This window comes from Anomaloglossus baeobatrachus, chromosome 4 (genome assembly GCF_048569485.1).
Source record: "Anomaloglossus baeobatrachus isolate aAnoBae1 chromosome 4, aAnoBae1.hap1, whole genome shotgun sequence".
In the NCBI taxonomy this organism is placed as follows: domain Eukaryota; kingdom Metazoa; phylum Chordata; class Amphibia; order Anura; family Aromobatidae; genus Anomaloglossus; species Anomaloglossus baeobatrachus.
Window position 1 is genome coordinate 296,787,490 of NC_134356.1, and position 16,988 is coordinate 296,804,477.

Sequence of the window (16,988 nt, forward strand, 5' to 3'; positions counted from 1 at the left end):
ACACAAACTGAGCAACATCTGAGTGAAGAGATGGCCACCAAAACAGTCGAGCAACAGCCCTACGAGTGGCTGTAACTCCAGGATGGCCACTAAGTACGGACTCATGGAACTCTTGAAGTACCCGTAACCGGAGGTGCAAAGGGACAAACAGTTTAGTGTCTGGAGCGGAAGATGGCGCTGAGGACTGGGCCTCCCTGACCTCATCTTACAACTCGGATGACAAGGCAGCGACCACCACCCCTCGCGGAAGAATGGAGGAAGGAGGCTCTGGAGGTGACACCGGGTCCAAACTACGAGACAGTGCATCTGCCCTCACGTTTTTAGACCCCGGCCGAAAAGTAATACAAAAATGAAATCTAGAAAAGAAAAGAGCCCACCTCGCTTGTCGAGGCGTCAATCTCTTGGCGGACTCGATATACGCGAGGTTTTTATGATCAGTGATGACAGTAATACGGTGAACAGCACCCTCCAAAAAATGCCTCCATTCTTCGAATGCCAACTTTACCGCCAATAATTTACGGTTACCCACATCATAGTTCCTCTCAGCCGGAGTGAATTTCTTGGAGAAGAACGCACATGGTCGCAGATTAGTCAGAGTAGCAGGGCCCTGAGAGAGAACAGCTCCCACCCCCACCTCTGAGGCGTCCACCTCCACAATAAATGGCGCCTCGAGGTCAGGCTGTACCAGGACTGGGGCGGACATGAACCGGTCCTTTAACTCAAGAAAGGCCTGGACAGCCATTTGCGACCAGTTCTGCAGATCTGCCCCTTTCCGTGTAAGGTCAGTCAATGGCTTGGCAATTTGAGAGAACCCCTTAATGAACCTTCGATAATAATTTGCGAAACCCAAAATGCGTTGTAGCGCCTTGATATCCCTGGGTTGCACCCAATCCACGATAGCCTGCTCCTTTCCTGGGTCCATTTTAAACCCATCACGAGAAAGGAGTAACCCAAGAAAGGCTATTTCCTGAACAGAGAAAACACATTTTTCAAGCTTGGCAAACAGATGGTTATCACGTAATCTCTGTAATACTGAGCGAACATGCATAATATGCGTATCTCTATCAGCAGAATAAATCAAAATGTCATCGAGATAGATGACCACAAAACGACCAAGAAAATCAGTAAAGATATTGTTGATGAAATTTTGAAACACCGCAGGGGCATTTGTTAGACCAAAAGGCATCACCGAATTCTCGAATAACCCCTCTGACGTCAGAAAGGCCGTTTTCCACTCATCCCCTTCTCTAATACGGATAAGATTATAGGCCCCCCTGAGATCTAGTTTAGTAAACCACCGGGCTTCAGAGAGTTGGTTGTAGAGATCAGGGATGAGTGGAAGCGGATACGTGTTTTTCACAGTAATTTTGTTTAATTCTCGGAAATTGAGACATGGCCTTAATCTTCCGTCCTTCTTCTTTACAAAAAAGAACCCAGCAGCCACAGGGGAAGAAGAAGGACGGATATGCCCTTTACGTATACTATCAGATATGTATGATTTCATAGCAGCCCTTTCTGGACCCGAAAGGTGATATAAACGGGCCTTGGGCAATTTGGTATTGGGAAGTAAATCGATGGCACAGTCATATGGGCGATGAGGCGGCAAAACTTCGGCCTCTGTTTCCGAGAATATGTCTCCGTAGTCCCTCAGGTATTCCGGAAGACCCTCAGGACTTACGGAGAACACAGGTACAGATTGTAAAGACCTTTTATGACAAGCAGGACTCCATTTGACTATGGTACGACACTCCCAATCAATAACGGGATTATGTAACCTTAACCATGGATACCCCAACACTAATCCAGCAGGGAGATTGGCCATTACAAAACAAGAAATAGTTTCAGAATGCAGAGACCCGATCACCAGAGTAAATTTTTCTGTAGCAAACCGAATGAGGTTTTGAGGCAGCGGTGTCTTATCAATTGCCAGGAGTTGAATGGGTCCTTCTAACCTCACTGTCCCTAACTCTAGTCTTTGGACCAACTCAGAGTCAATGAAGTTCATAGCGGACCCACAGTCAACAAAGGCAGTAGCAGACCAGACCGACTCCTTAACCCGGAGGTCGACATTCAGAAGTATCTTATTGGAGGAGAGGAAAGGTACCTGATAGTCTGGGCAACCTCCTCGACCGTTACCCAGACTTAGAAGTTTCCCGACGACTGTTTAGCGGAGGGGCAAGCCGGGCAGTCTTTCCTCCAGTGTCCATGGTGTCCACAATAGAAGCACAGCTTGAGATCCCGGCGTCTTCTCCTCTCCTTCTCATCTGGACTGATGGCTCCAACATCCATCTGTTCCATAGCTGGCAAAGAAGGTGCCCTAGGTAGAGGAGGCAGAATCTCACGCATGGTTCCCCTTCTTTCCCGTAATATGCGGTCCATACGAACTGCCTCCGTCATCGCATCATCCAAGGTGCTGGGAGGAGGGTGCAGAGCCAAAGCGTCTTTCAGGGAGTCTGAAAGATCTCTCCGGAATTGGCACCTAAGTGCAGAATCATTCCACCGTACCTCAGTGGACCACTGCCGAAACTCAGAACAATATAGCTCAGCAGTGTGGTTTCCCTGAGTGAGACACATGATCCTGTCCTCAGCCACCCGTACACGGTCTGGTTCGTCATATATCTCCCCGAGGGAGTCAAAGAAGAGGTCAACCGAATGCCGTTCCGGGGCCGAAGGGGGTAGGGAAAATGCCCAGGTCTGGGGACCCCCTCTAAGTAACGACATGATGATCCCCACCCGCTGGGTCTCATTCCCTGAGGACCGAGGCCGGAGAGTGAAAAGAAGCCTGCAACTCTCCCTAAATGTCCGAAATAGGTTTTTTTCCCCCGAGAATTTATCGGGGAGCATCACTGTGGGTTCGGGGGAGGTCAGTTGGACATCAGTGGGACTATGCTGTCCTACGGTTTGTGAGGTGCCCCTCGCAGAAGCAGAAACCTCACTCTGCAGAATGTTGTGTGAAGCTACCAGGGTGCGATGCTCTGCAGCCAAATCCTGCACCAGCTGCGTAAGGTTGGCTACTTACTCGCACAAGGTACTGAGTGGATCCATTACAGTTTTTTATGCTGTAAAGTTGGATCCCACTACCAAGAAATAAATGTCTTTTTTTTTCCCTATGGGAGATAAAGCCTATAGAGGCCGGCTATACTGTAATGCTGCCACCAGGGGGAGCCAGAGCTCTGTAGCAGAATACACTACACAGAGCAATGAGAACCAGGAAGTGAATTCACAGCGTTCTCATGCATTACCTCAAAGCACAGCTGAGAAGCAGAGCTGCAGAGCATGCAAGGAATAGTCACACAGGCTGGGTCAAACACCGTACGGGCAGAAGCAGAACCGGAGGGACGAGCAAAAGCGGAGTCAAAGTCAGGCCAAGGTCAGTACCGAGGAAGCAACCGAGTGGGGAAATAGGAGAGGGGACAGAGAACAGGAGGGACGACCAGGGGATGGAACAAAGACAAGGGCACGGGGGCACAGGAAAAGACAGATCAGGATATCACTCACAGGACCAGCAATCACAGGCAAAGTAGTGCTAAGCTTATAGCCGGCACTGGTTCACTGGAAATGCCAGCTTTTAAGGCATCCAGGGTCTGGAAGTGAGGCTCGAAAGAAGGCTCCGCCCCCTAGCCATGTGGACAGGGAGGCGAACCATGACAATATATATATATATATATATATATAAAATTGCCTTAGTCTGTCTGTCTGTCTTGCTCCAAAATGACGTCATTACAGTGACAATCATCGCATTGGCCGCTCGGCTCAGCCCGGCCCCTCCCCCTGCACACACTAGCCGCTCGGCCCCGCCCCTGCACACATTGGCTACTCGGCCCCGCCCCCGGACACATTGGGCACCTATACACCTCCCCCCCAAAACTACTCCACCTATTAGATACCTCCCCCCAAGGACTACTCCACCTATTAGACACCTCCCCCCAGGACTACTCCACTTATTAGACACCTCCCCCCAGGACTACTCCTATTGTACTCTTCCTATTATACTCCTCTCCCCCCAGGACTACTCCTCTTATTATCCTCTCCCCCCAGGACTACTCCTCCTATTATACTCCTCTCCCCCCAGGACTACTCCTTCTATTATACTCCTCTCCCCCCAGGACTTCTCCTCCTATTATACTCCTCACCCCCCCGGACTACTCCTCCTATTATACTCCTCTCTCCCCAGGACTAACTACTCCAATTATACTCCTCTCTCCCCAGGACTACAACTCCTATTATACTCCTCTCCCCCCAGGACTACTCCTATTATACTCCTCTCTCCCCAGGACTACTCCTCCTATTATACTCCTGTGTCCCCAGGGCTATTCCTCCTATTATACTACTCTCTCCCCAGGACTACTCCTCCTATTATACTCCTCTCCCCCAGGACTACTCCTCCTATTATCCTCCTCTCCCTCCAGGACTATTCCCCCTATTATCCTCCTTTCCCCCCAGGACTACTCCTCCTATTATACTCCTCTCCCCAGGACTACTCCTCCTATTATATTCCTCTCCCCTCAGGACTACTACCCCTATTATACTACTCTCTCCCCAGGACTACTCCTCCTATTATCCTCCTCTCCCCCCAGGACTACTCCCCCTATTATCCTCCTCTCCCCACAGGACTACTGCTCCTATTATACTCCTCTCCCCCCAGGACTACTCCTATTATACTCCTCTCTCCCCAGGACTACTCCTCCTATTATACTCCTGTCTCCCCAGGGCTATTCCTCCTATTATACTACTCTCTCCCCCAGGACTACTCCTCCTATTATACTCCTCTCCCCCAGGACTACTCCTCCTATTATCCTCCTCTCCCTCCAGGACTATTCCTCCTATTATCCTCCTTTCCCCCCAGGACTACTCCTCCTATTATACTCCTCTCCCCAGGACTACTCCTCCTATTATATTCCTCTCCCCTCAGGACTACTACCCCTATTATACTACTCTCTCCCCAGGACTCCTCCTCCTATTATCCTCCTCTCCCCCCAGGACTACTCCCCCTATTATCCTCCTCTCCCCGCAGGACTACTGCTCCTATTATACTCCTCTCCCCCCAGGACTACTCATCCTATTAGACTCCTCCACCAGGACTACTCCTATTATACTCCTCTCCCCCCAGGACTACTCCTCCTATTTTCCTCTCTCCCCCCAGGACGATTCCACCTATTATACTCCCCTCTCCCCAGGACTACTACTCCTATTATACTCCTCTCTCCCCAGGACTACTCCTCCTATTATACTCCTCTCTCCCCAGGACTACTCCTCCTATTATACTCCTCTCCCCCAGGATCACTCCTCCTATTATCCTCCTCTCCCCCAGGACTACTCCTCCTATTATACTCCTCACCCCCCAGGAATACTCTTCCTATTATACTCCCCTCTCCCCAGGACTACTGCTCCTATTATACTCCTCTACCCCCAGGACTACTACTCCTATTATACTCTTCTCTCCCCAGGACTACTCCTATTATGCTCCTCTCCCCCCAGGACTACTCTCCCTATTATCCTCCTCTCCCCCCAGGACTACTCCTCCTATTATACTCCTTTCCCCCCAGGACTACTCCTCCTATTATACTCCTCTCCCCCCAGGACTACTCCTCCTATTATACTCCTCTCCCCCAGGACTACTCCTCCTATTATACTCCTCTCCCCCCATGACTATTCCTCCTATTATACTCCTCTCTTCCCAGGACTATTCCTCCTATTAAACTCCTCACCTCCAAGACTACTCCTCCTATTATACTCCTCACCTCCAGGAAAACTCCTATTATACTCCTCTCTCCCCAGGACTACTCCTGTTATTATACTCCTCTCCCCCCAGGACTACTCCTCCTATTATACTGCTCTCCCCCAGGACTACTCCTCCTATTATACTCCTTTCTACCCAGGACTATTTCTTCTATTATACATCTCCTATTATAGTCCTCCTATTATACTCCTCTCTGAGGGGTGCGCAGCATGGGGGATGGAGCACGATGGGGGGTGTGCAGCATGGGGTGATGAAGCACGATGGGGGGTGCGCAGCATGGGGGGATGAAGCATGATGGGGGGTGCGTAGCATGGGGGGATGAAGCACGATAGGGGTGTGCAGCATGGGGGATGGAGCATGTTGCGGGTGCGCAGCATGGGGGATGGAGCACGATGGGGGGGTGCAGAATGGGGGATGGAGCATGATGGGGGGTGCACAGCATGGGGGATGGAGCACGATGGGGGTGCCCACCTCCCCCGAAAACACACACACCGCACAACACACCACACACACACTGTGAACCACAAACACCGCCCCACACAGACACCCACACACACAGACAATGCCGCACACACACAACACCCAACACACAAACACCGCAGCACACACAAATATACGCACACACTGCACAACACACACACACTGCACAAAACATACACACACACCCCACACGCCCACACCCACACAAACCGAGAAACACACACAGCACCACACCCCCCCACACAACGCTGCAGACACACAGCGCTCCACAAACAACGCAACACACACAACGCAACACACAAACAACACCGCTCTCACACACCCCCACACCCATATATAAAACAAAAATCATACATTAACTACACAATAAGATAAGAAGAAACACACGACCAAGTATCCAAATTGCAAAGGTGAAAATCTTTATTCACAAGGGGTAGGTGCGGGGCGGCACGGAACAAGTAGGGACACAGACCATCAATCTCCAACCATTATGCATTACATTTAAAATTATTCTATGCTGACATAGTCTAGTCATCTGCACATATATGTATAACCAGACATAAAGGTAAACCACAAAGGGTAGAAAAAATGGGTATATAACCACAAAGAGAATTCAATCAAACAGAGATGTATCACTGAAAGATGAAAAATATTTCAAATATAGTATATCAATATAGGTCCTTGCAGCCAATTATACACACATGAAATCCATCATCAATATGAGGGTAGCAGAAGAGGGTAACAAATTACATGCATAACCACACAAGTCAAGGAGGAAAGAGTATGACACTGTCGGACGGAAGAAAATTCATTCACATCCTAACAGTGAAAATCCCCGATCAACGCTAAACTATAGCTGAAAGGTTGAGGTTGAATGTTACTATACCTAACCTACGTATATAATTACATCAGGGAAACAATTTCAAGGTTCAAATGTGTGGAGAAATAGCAGTGGCACACTCTACCTGGGAGACTTGTGGAGGTCAGAGAGAGGCGTCCGTGTCCTTCCCGACGGCCGTTTCGGCGGTGAAGCCTTCGTCAGGGGGCGTGGACTAAGTGAGGGGAAGTGCAGACTAAAAAGAGGACGTCAACCAATCAGCACTGGTTGATGTGCTAGTGACGCAAGTAGTATCCAAGGCAGCACGGGACGCATAGCGCCTGACCGCGCCGCCACCCGTCCGTCAGTTCCGGTCACATGATCACCACGTGTGCGCATCACGTGGCCATCATGCGAGCGGACGTCACACAGAGAGAGGCGGCGCGGCAGCGCAGCAACCACCACCGCTCCTGGACATGCGCACCAGCACTTAAACAGGTAATGTGGAAATAGGGTTTTAACACGAATATGTAGAGATTGGAGTATGAAGATATACATATATCTCAAAAACGCTCCCATATGTTGCCACAAGACTCCTATTATAGATGCAAATGTAAATTCACATCTCTTTTTTATACAACACAGGGGGCCATCTATACATATATATATATGTATATACACACATATACATATATGTGGGATATCAAGAAACATGCCAGATAAGAGATAAACATAACACCATACATAGTGGCTGATGTGGGTGAATATTTTGCACTAAAGATAGAATAGCACATATAATATAGTATCTGTCATGCGTAATATTAACCATGACAGCAAACACAGAACTCCCACAGCAGGTCATATATGTCCAACAGGACACACACAACACCCAACACACAAACACCGCAGCACACACAAATATACGCACACACTGCGCAACACACACACTGCACAAAACATACACACACACCCCACACGCCCACACCCACACAAACCGAGAAACACACACAGCACCACACCCCCCCACACAACGCTGCAGACACACAGCGCTCCACAAACAACGCAACACACACAACGCAACACACAAACAACACCGCTCTCACACACCCCTACACCCATATATAAAACAAAAATCATACATTAACTACACAATAAATTCTAGAATATCCCATGCGTTCGAATTGGGCCACCATCTATTATATATATATATATATATATATATATATATATATACACATTTATAGATATATCTTGCTTTGAGTGTCATTTAAACAATTTCTAAAATATTACCTTATAACAATGTTAAATAGAACAATTAATAATAATTAATAATAATGATTTTTATATAAAAAAAAAATGTTCCAAGCTCTAAATATTGCTGGTTAATTGTTATGGTGCCCACTGGTGTTCATGTGATTGTTTGATTTGAGCATTCAACCAATGTGTCCAGCACTTCTGTGAAGGAGTCGCTTCTAGGGCACTGACTCTTAAGGCCCCGTTACATGAAACGACATCGCTAACGAGATATCGCTGGGGTCACGGAATTCGTGATGCATATCCGGCCTCGTTAGCGACGTCGTTGCGTGTGACACCTACGAGCGACCGCTAACGATCAAAAATACTCACCTAATCGTTGATCGTTGACACGTCGTTCATTTTCAAAAAATCGTTTCTGGTGCTGGACGCAGGTTGTTTGTCGTTACTGAGGCAGCACACATCGCTACGTGTGACACCCCGGGAACGACAAACAACAACATACCTGCGTCCTCCGGCAATGAAGTGGGCGTGTCGTTAATGCGGCTAGTCTCCGCCCCTCCACTTCTATTGGCAGGTCGCTGTGTGACGTCGCTGTGACGGCGAACGAACCTCCCACTTAGAAAGAAGGCGGTTCGCCGGCCACAGCGACGTCACTAGGAAGGTAAGTGCGTGTTACGCGTCCTAGCGATATTGTGCGCCACGGGCAGCGATTTGCCCGTGACGCACAAACGACGGGGGCGGGTGCTTTCACGAGCGACATCACTAGTGATGTCGCTGCGTGTAAAGTGCCCTTTATTGAATGGCATGTTCAGAAGCAGGAATCGAGAGGATTCTGGGTGGTGCAGCTAAGTTACTGAGCAGGTATGACCAGCGTCACAGCATGATTCTAATTGAAAATGTTTTTGCTTGCTGTAATAGACTAAATGATTTTAATTTCTAGGTCAACTCTTTTAATTTATTATTTTAGGGAATATGTTTTTTTATGTATAAGAAGTTGGTGTGTTGGTGTGGGGTCAGACTGTAGCTTTAAAAATGAGTGGTGCCTATTGCATTACAGGGGTATTGTCAAAATTGGAAGTTATCTCCTATCTGTGCCATATGGGTGAGCGTCCTGATTAGTGATGAGTGGACTCACAGATAACCCGCACTGGGGAGTCCCTGTTATTTGTTTTTTTTTTTAAATCCGGTTCCAGGTCGGATTCCAGTCCCCATATAAGTCTATAGGGACCAGAATCCTGCAATTAAAAATGTTGGTAGAAGGGATGGGGGATAGGAGCAGGAATGCTGTACTTACTGAAGCTCCTTCGCAGCTGTGCAATGCCCCCAGGCTTCTATTCCCTTTTGGGGCCACTCATTAGCCTTGATTGCATGTGCACTGCTTTCCCCGCCCACCGGCGTCTGTGATTGGTTGCAGTCAGACGTACGCCCATACTGAGTGTCAGCGTGTCAGTTAACTGCTTCATATCACAGGCGCTGTCTGCATCTATCGCGGTAAAAAATAAATAAATAAATAATCGGCATAGGTTTCCCCCATATTATGATACCCAGCACAGATCAGGTACACGACTACAGACTGCAGCCCCCAGCTGTGCACTTATCTTGGCTGCGTATCAAAATAAGAGGAACCCCATGCAGCTTTTTTTTTTAATTATTTAAATAAATAATTTAAAAAAACAATGTGCGTTCCCCCTAGTTTTGATATCCTGCCATGATAAATTCCAACAGCTGGGGGCTGGTATTCTTAGGCTGGGCAGACCCGTGCTTATTGGTCCTCACCCCAGTTTAAAGATAGCAGCCTGCATCCACCCAGAATTGTTGCATCCATTGGATGTGACAATCCTAGCTCTTCCTGGCCCAGGTGCGGTGGCAATCGGGGTAATAAGGGATTAATCACAGCCCCCTGCTGCCATTAAGCTCTAGATTAGTAATATAGAGGGTCTATGAGACCCTCCATTACTAATCTGTAAGTAAAAGTAAATAAATACAAACACCAAAAAAATCCTTTATTTGAAATAAAATACAGCATCCTTTTTCCCCTCTTTATTAACCCCAAAAGACCCTTGAAGTTACCGCTAATTCACACGACGTCCCACAGTGGTCCTGGCTGTGCTACATCCGAGTTTGGAGAGACTGAAAACATGTCTGATCCCCGCATTTTAAGCCAGAGTGCTTCAGGTCACTAGAGGTCATACCATGAGAACCCAGGTATGACTTCAGGTGAACAGATGAACAGAGGGATGCCACTGCTGCCAGCTTGGACCCCCTTGTCAGTGTTTCCCGGAGCCTGGAGAGATCAGACATGTTTTTGGTCTGTCCAGGCTCATCTGTGTTTGTGTCTCATAGACCCCTACCCATCACTATTTTTTGGCTTGATGACAGTTGTGTGCTGTTAGTAACCCTTTATTACCCCAATTTGCACCACACCAGGGCAATTGGGAAGAGCCGGGTAAAGCACCGGGATTGTCGTATCCAATGGATGCGACAATCATGGGCGGCTGCAGGCTACTATTTTTAGGCTGGGGGGTGTCCCAATAAGCATGGACCTGCCCAGCCTGAGAATACCAGCCCCCAGCTGTTGGGCTTTACCATGGCTGGGTATCAAAATTAAAATTATTTATTTAAATAATTTAAAAAAATAAATACATAAAACGCATGCTGTTCCTCTTATTTTGATACACAGTCAAGATAAGCGCAGGCTGGGGGCTGAAGCCTGTAGCCATGAGCTTTATCTGTGATGGGTATCATAATATGGGGTGCTGGGTATCATAATATGGGGTAAATACTTTATTTATTTATTTTTACTGTACGATATAGACACACAGACTGGGTCTGTGATTGCTTGCAGGCAAACGCTGTCACACAAGCTGTGAGGGCGTCTGACTGCAACCAATTACAGACGCCATGTCAGCCAGTGGGCAAGGAAAGCAAGTGCAAATGGATGAGCAATGATGAGTGTAGCGCCCCTGGAGCCACTAGGAGCTACAAGGAACTGCATCCTGTCAAAGATGCAGTGCCTACCTCCAGGGACCCAGAAGACCAGTGCCGGTAACACCAAAACATTCATTATCATCCCTGTTTCTCCCCCCTAGAAACTGGTAACGAGCTAAGGTTGGACCCAATGGATAGTCACTTAACGGTGGAACCGATCCAGTTTACTAGACGATAACCAGGGAGACTGGGTCAGACAGTCAGTAAGCGGCAGTGAGAGGAGACGGACGTAACAGTATTGACATGAGAATGTAGCAGTGACCTGTCAGGCGGAGGTGTGTGGTTGCCAAAGGAGTACGGTGGCGTACTCTCGGAACCATAGCACCGACAGGGAACAGAGCCCTAGGTCAGGAAAACGCTCCAAGCAGACCTGATAAAATCTGCATGGTGAGGGGACAATCCAGGATGTCTTCGACACAGTAACGACAGGAGAACCTGGGAACAAGACAGAGATCTGGCCCAACAGGGTTCAAGTTACCTGCCGTACGGACTAAGACTGAAAGACGACCAGGAGGGGACCGCCAGACGCTCCAAGCCACGGGGACCCACCAAACAGAGACAGGTGCAGGGGAAGAAAGCCACCAGGTAACCACACTGGCACTGGAATTAAGGGGACCAGTGGTGAGGACCAGCCTTTCATCGGGTTGCCAGCCATAACAACGCTGTGAGTAAAGAAACCAGTTACACTGCAATCCCTTTGTGTGGCCTACCTTCTTTCTGCGCCTGAACCATCATCTATCCCCTGGGGCCTGGCCCTAGTTGCGTAGGGCCCAACATCCAGGCTGCCATTAACATCAGCCCCAGAGGTGAGAGACTGTGCAGCGGCGGCTCCATCTCTATAGCCGCAACCCGCAAGTGGCGTCACGACAACAACTTTATTAAATATCCCCTGTAAATACCCCTTTTTAAAAGTGACCCCCCCAGGGTCACAGAAGTGGGCGCCGGCCATTACACCCGTGACACTTCCCCAGTGAAAACCAGGCCCGGGACCGAGTACCCCATAGCCCTGGGGTGTGACATGAGTGGCCCTGGAAGTGAAGGATTGACTACTGGAGCAGCGTACAGCTGCGCCACAGCCTTCGTAAGTATGAACCGCTTGCCCCATTCATATTTTATTTATTTTTCCCTTATTTTTTTTACATTTCCTGAGTACCTTATCTGGATCAATATCTGGAATTTCGAGCCCGGGCCCGCCACTCAGGTACCTTTACAACCGCATGGATCCGGGCTTTTACAATCTGGGTCCGCTCATCACTAATCCTGGTCTCTAGGACCGTTGGGACTTCCACTGATCCTGAGAGCTGTGATTCTGAAGATCCCTATGAGAATATGTTAATCATGTGTACTGGTGTTCCTTTCATTCTTAATGGGACCACCGCAGAAAGCCAAGTAGAGCTTGGATAACTTCCATGCTTGCAAATACCCTTTTAAGTTTTTAGGCTTCTGAGATGCGACTTTGAGACTGAAAGCTTTACTGAAAATTCTGTTCACAAGAGCAAAAATTGGCTAGGCATGTGTTTAATTTAACAGAGTTTGCATTTTCCTTGTAATTGTAATAACCTTATTAACTGTGATACACATCAAATGAAAGTGACACAAAAAGGTCTTGGTAAAATACAAGTGTTATCTCCATAGAGCCAGTTGGCTGAGAAAAGAGCGGAGGCCTGAGATGCTGAGATTTAGCTATGTTGCTAAAATGTAAATTTAAACGTAATCTCACAAGCAAAGAAAATTACAGCGAATTTCCAACTTTATATCATGATGAAAAAAGACAAATAGGGCAAATAGGCATAATTTTTCATAGAGTGCTAATAATTCATGAAGATAAATACAATGAGTGAGACTTGCTGAGGCATTGCTAGGATCACATTTGTCTGATTAGGTAAAGGATCTGACGTAATTGTACAATTTATAAGAGTGCACAAAAGTAAGTTTTATATGAACAAATATTAAGACACAGATTCATATTAAGTAGTTCAATATTCCTCTCATACTGTTTGTCTTCCTACAGAATCACCAAAAGGCCCTCAACAGTCTGCAGGCATGAATGGAAATGTGCAATATCCCACTAGCTCTGGTCAGCAAGTGGTCTCTGCTATACCCTCTCCAAATGCCAGTAAGCCTTGGCGCAGTAAATCCATGAATGTTAAACATAGTGCCACTACTACCATGCTGTCTGTAAAGCAGCCCAGCCCTGCAACCTCTCCTACTCCCTCCCCTGATAGACTAAAGCCCCCATTCTCGGAAGGAATCAAAGCTACTTCTTCTGGACAAAAATCAATGCTTGAAAAATTTAAACTAGTCAATACGAGAGTTGGCTTGAGATCCCAATCTTCACCATCAAATGAGGTCATTATTGAGGATGACTCCTTATCAGAATGTGGAGAAAATGAGGTCAGTTCTGCCTTGAACAGCCCTAAAGTGTCACCCAAATTGACTCCTCCAAAGGCTGGAAGCAAAAATCTCAGCAATAAAAAGGGGTTGCCTCAGCCAAAGGAGAAAGAGGAGAAGGCTAAAGAAAAAAATAAAGCCAATGTAGAGAAAACTGTTAAAGAAGAAAAAGAGCCAACGTCAGAAGGGTCAAAAAAGAGCTCCAAGATTGCAAGCTTGATCCCCAAAGGAAACAAAACTGCTCCAGTCAAAAAGGAGAGTCTGATTCCTCAGTCAAGTGGAATCCCTAAACCTGGGTCAAAAACGCCAGCAACAAAACAAATCACCTCCCCAGGTACTCCCGTCACAAAAGAGCCTGAAAAAAATAGGACTACCAAAGGCAGTCAGACTATGGCTACACAGAAATCTACAACCAGTGATAAAGTAGCTACACCCACTGAAGGGAAGGTCTCTGGTTCTTCCAATACCCACCTCGTCATAGGCTCATCTGGTGCTGCTGTCCAGTTCACGGGAAATGGGGCTGTGCAGCTTCCCCAGCAACAGTACTCACACCCTAATACTGCAACTGTGGCACCATTTATTTACAGGTAAAGAAATTCTATCATTTCTTTAGTCAATGTCAGTTTATTAAAAATACAGTATAAAATATTATTTTCTGCTAATTATGAATCATAATTATGAATACCTAAGATTATGGGGAGACTACGATCCATTCATTAAAGCAGTAATCATCATATTGAGGGTTTTCTCATATGCCCTAAATTGTCACAACACAAAAAAGGACCTATCATCATACAACTCAATGACTTTTTTGGTAATATATGTTCCAGAAATATATTGTAAATCCATGTTCATACATAATACATCATGAAACTCCTTAGGCAATGCACATTATACTAATATTTAATCAGTTGGCCAATGTTTAGATAGAATCACACAAGCAACTGCAACAAAGCACATATTTCAATATTTAATTGATCATGAAAATAACTAAATTTCATGCAAAACTAAAATCATAAAGATTCCATAGGATATACTAATTTAGACATGTTAGTCCATCCATCCATCTATTCATCCAGGAGGCCTGGACTTGATATGGCAAAGAGAATATTACAAATAGAATTTTCAAGTTTTGACAGATAATGAATGATGGGTCTGATAAATTACATCTGGGCTACTTCTCCTACTTAGTGGATGAACTGATTATGTACCTTACTGGTCCTTCCTCGTTTGCTTATGGTTCCCTGGTTCCCTGCTGGGCTTTGTTCACCTGGCATCAGCAATGATGGGTGAACACAGTATGTGACCACTGGTGCCACTCACTGGTCACAGAGGTGACCCCATTGTGTCAACATTTTACAAATTCAGCTGGTAATTGTCTTCTACAGTCACTTTTCATGTTGACATGTCACTGCTGGAGTCAGAGAACAAACACCAATAGGGCACCAAGTAAGCCCAAGTCCATGTGAGACAGTAGATTGATAATGACAGTATTACTTCTTCTAGGATTTTAGACCATTGGAAGAATTTACTAAAAAAATAATCATTGCACCCTGTAACCCCGCAGGAAAAATCTAATTTTGATCCACACTTTCAATGATTAGTCTGACATCATTAAAAGGGTATTACCATCTCCAAGATCCTATCCCAATATGTAGTAGGTGAAATAATAATAATAATAATAATTTTAGCAAATACCTCCAATTAGATGTATAGTATAGTTCTTCTGATTCACTATGTCATTAACCTCATGTGCAGGACTTTAGGGAAATTGTACAGAATCTTTTTCCACAATACTTTACAGCAATCTTCTCAGCTCCTCCTGCTCCTTCTCAGGGGTATAACTATAGGGGTGGATGGTTTGCAGTTATACCCAGGTCTCGGAGAAGACAAATGTTTTCCCCCATAATACTAAAAAAATAAGAATAAAAATAAGCATAGTTGATACTGCCACGTCCTTTAACACTAGAACTACTGAGGTAGTCATTTTGACTACTTTGCACTATGTAGTTCTATATAGGTGTCACGAGTCCAGTAGTTCTAATGTTAAATCTGGTCTCTGAAAATGTAAAATTTATTACCTAATCTTGTGAATGTAGTAAAGTTTGAAAAAAAAAATAATTCAGAATTGTTATTCGCCTCTCTAAAAATGTGCAATCAAAAAGTTTTATATATCCTAAAATGGTAGCAATAAAAATTGAAGCCGCTGCTGAGAGGTGGGTGGGAGTATGGGGAACAGTGAAGATTCATTTTCCTTAATAGCAGACACACTGATTGCCTAAGCCACTGCTTACTGCAGGAGCTGAGGCTCTCAAGTGTATCCGCTATAAAAGAAAATAAATATTCTCTGCTCCCCACGCCCATAATCCCAGGCGTGGGGAGCAGTAAATATTCATTTTGGATTAGCTGGCAATTGAGTTTGGCGTGTAACTTGAGGGCCCATGACATTGACGTCATGCGTTGCCCCGCTTACACGCTAAAATCAATTGCTGTTATCAAAAGAGGATGCCCACACTGGGAAGTGGATGGACGGTGAATAAAATCGTTCATTTTTCTTACATGTGGGGCATAACGGGAGGTGTTCAGTCATGCTCGAAAGTGTTGACACCTTTGAAATTTTTCCAGAAAATGAAGTACATTAGTGACCAAATGTTTTGTATTTATTTTTAAGAATTTGCTTCCAGTTTACTAAAATCACCAGGAAAATGGCATCACAACAACCAGACAAAAGTAATCAAACTTTTAAAAACTGCAAAACTTTTGGTCGCTACTGTATTTTTCCCAGAAAATTATTGCAATCACACATGTTTAATTATACACATATTTATTTCCTTTGTATGTATAACAACACCACAAAAAGGAAAATTGGACATAATTTTATACAATACCCCAAAAATGGGCCAGACAAAATTGTTGGCACTTTTTAAAAATTGTGGGTAAACAACTTTGTTTCAAGCATGTGATGCTCGTTCAAACTCACCTTTGGCAAGTAACATGTGTGGGCAATATGAAAGACACACCTGAAACCAGAGAAAAGGAGAGAAGTTGACTCAATCTTTGCATTGTGTGTCTATTCGTGCCACACTAAGCATGGTGAACATAAAGAGAAGAGAACTGTCTGAGGCCTTGAGAACCAAAATTGTTGAAAAATAGCAACAATCTCAAAGTTACAAGTTCATCTTCAGAGATTTAATTTACTAAATTTACTAAAGCTGGCATTTCATACCCCAGTCTAAAACAGAAGTGCACTGCAGTAAGATTATGTTTGTGTGCCATAAACTGAATGAGCTAGGAAAGATTTCTGCTTTAATGTAT

General features: G+C 45.7%; 1 protein-coding gene across 10 annotated transcripts in view; it reads left to right on the forward strand.

Annotated features, from left to right (window-relative positions):
- Positions 1-16,988, forward strand: part of NAV3 (neuron navigator 3) — a 1,060,193-nt gene that overhangs the window by 822,863 nt on the left and 220,342 nt on the right. For all 10 annotated transcript variants that reach the window (XM_075344930.1, XM_075344922.1, XM_075344924.1 and 7 more), the window contains one exon: positions 13,294-14,260. In XM_075344930.1, the coding sequence (XP_075201045.1) occupies positions 13,294-14,260 (967 nt within the window). The remainder of the gene's footprint in view (positions 1-13,293; positions 14,261-16,988) is intronic.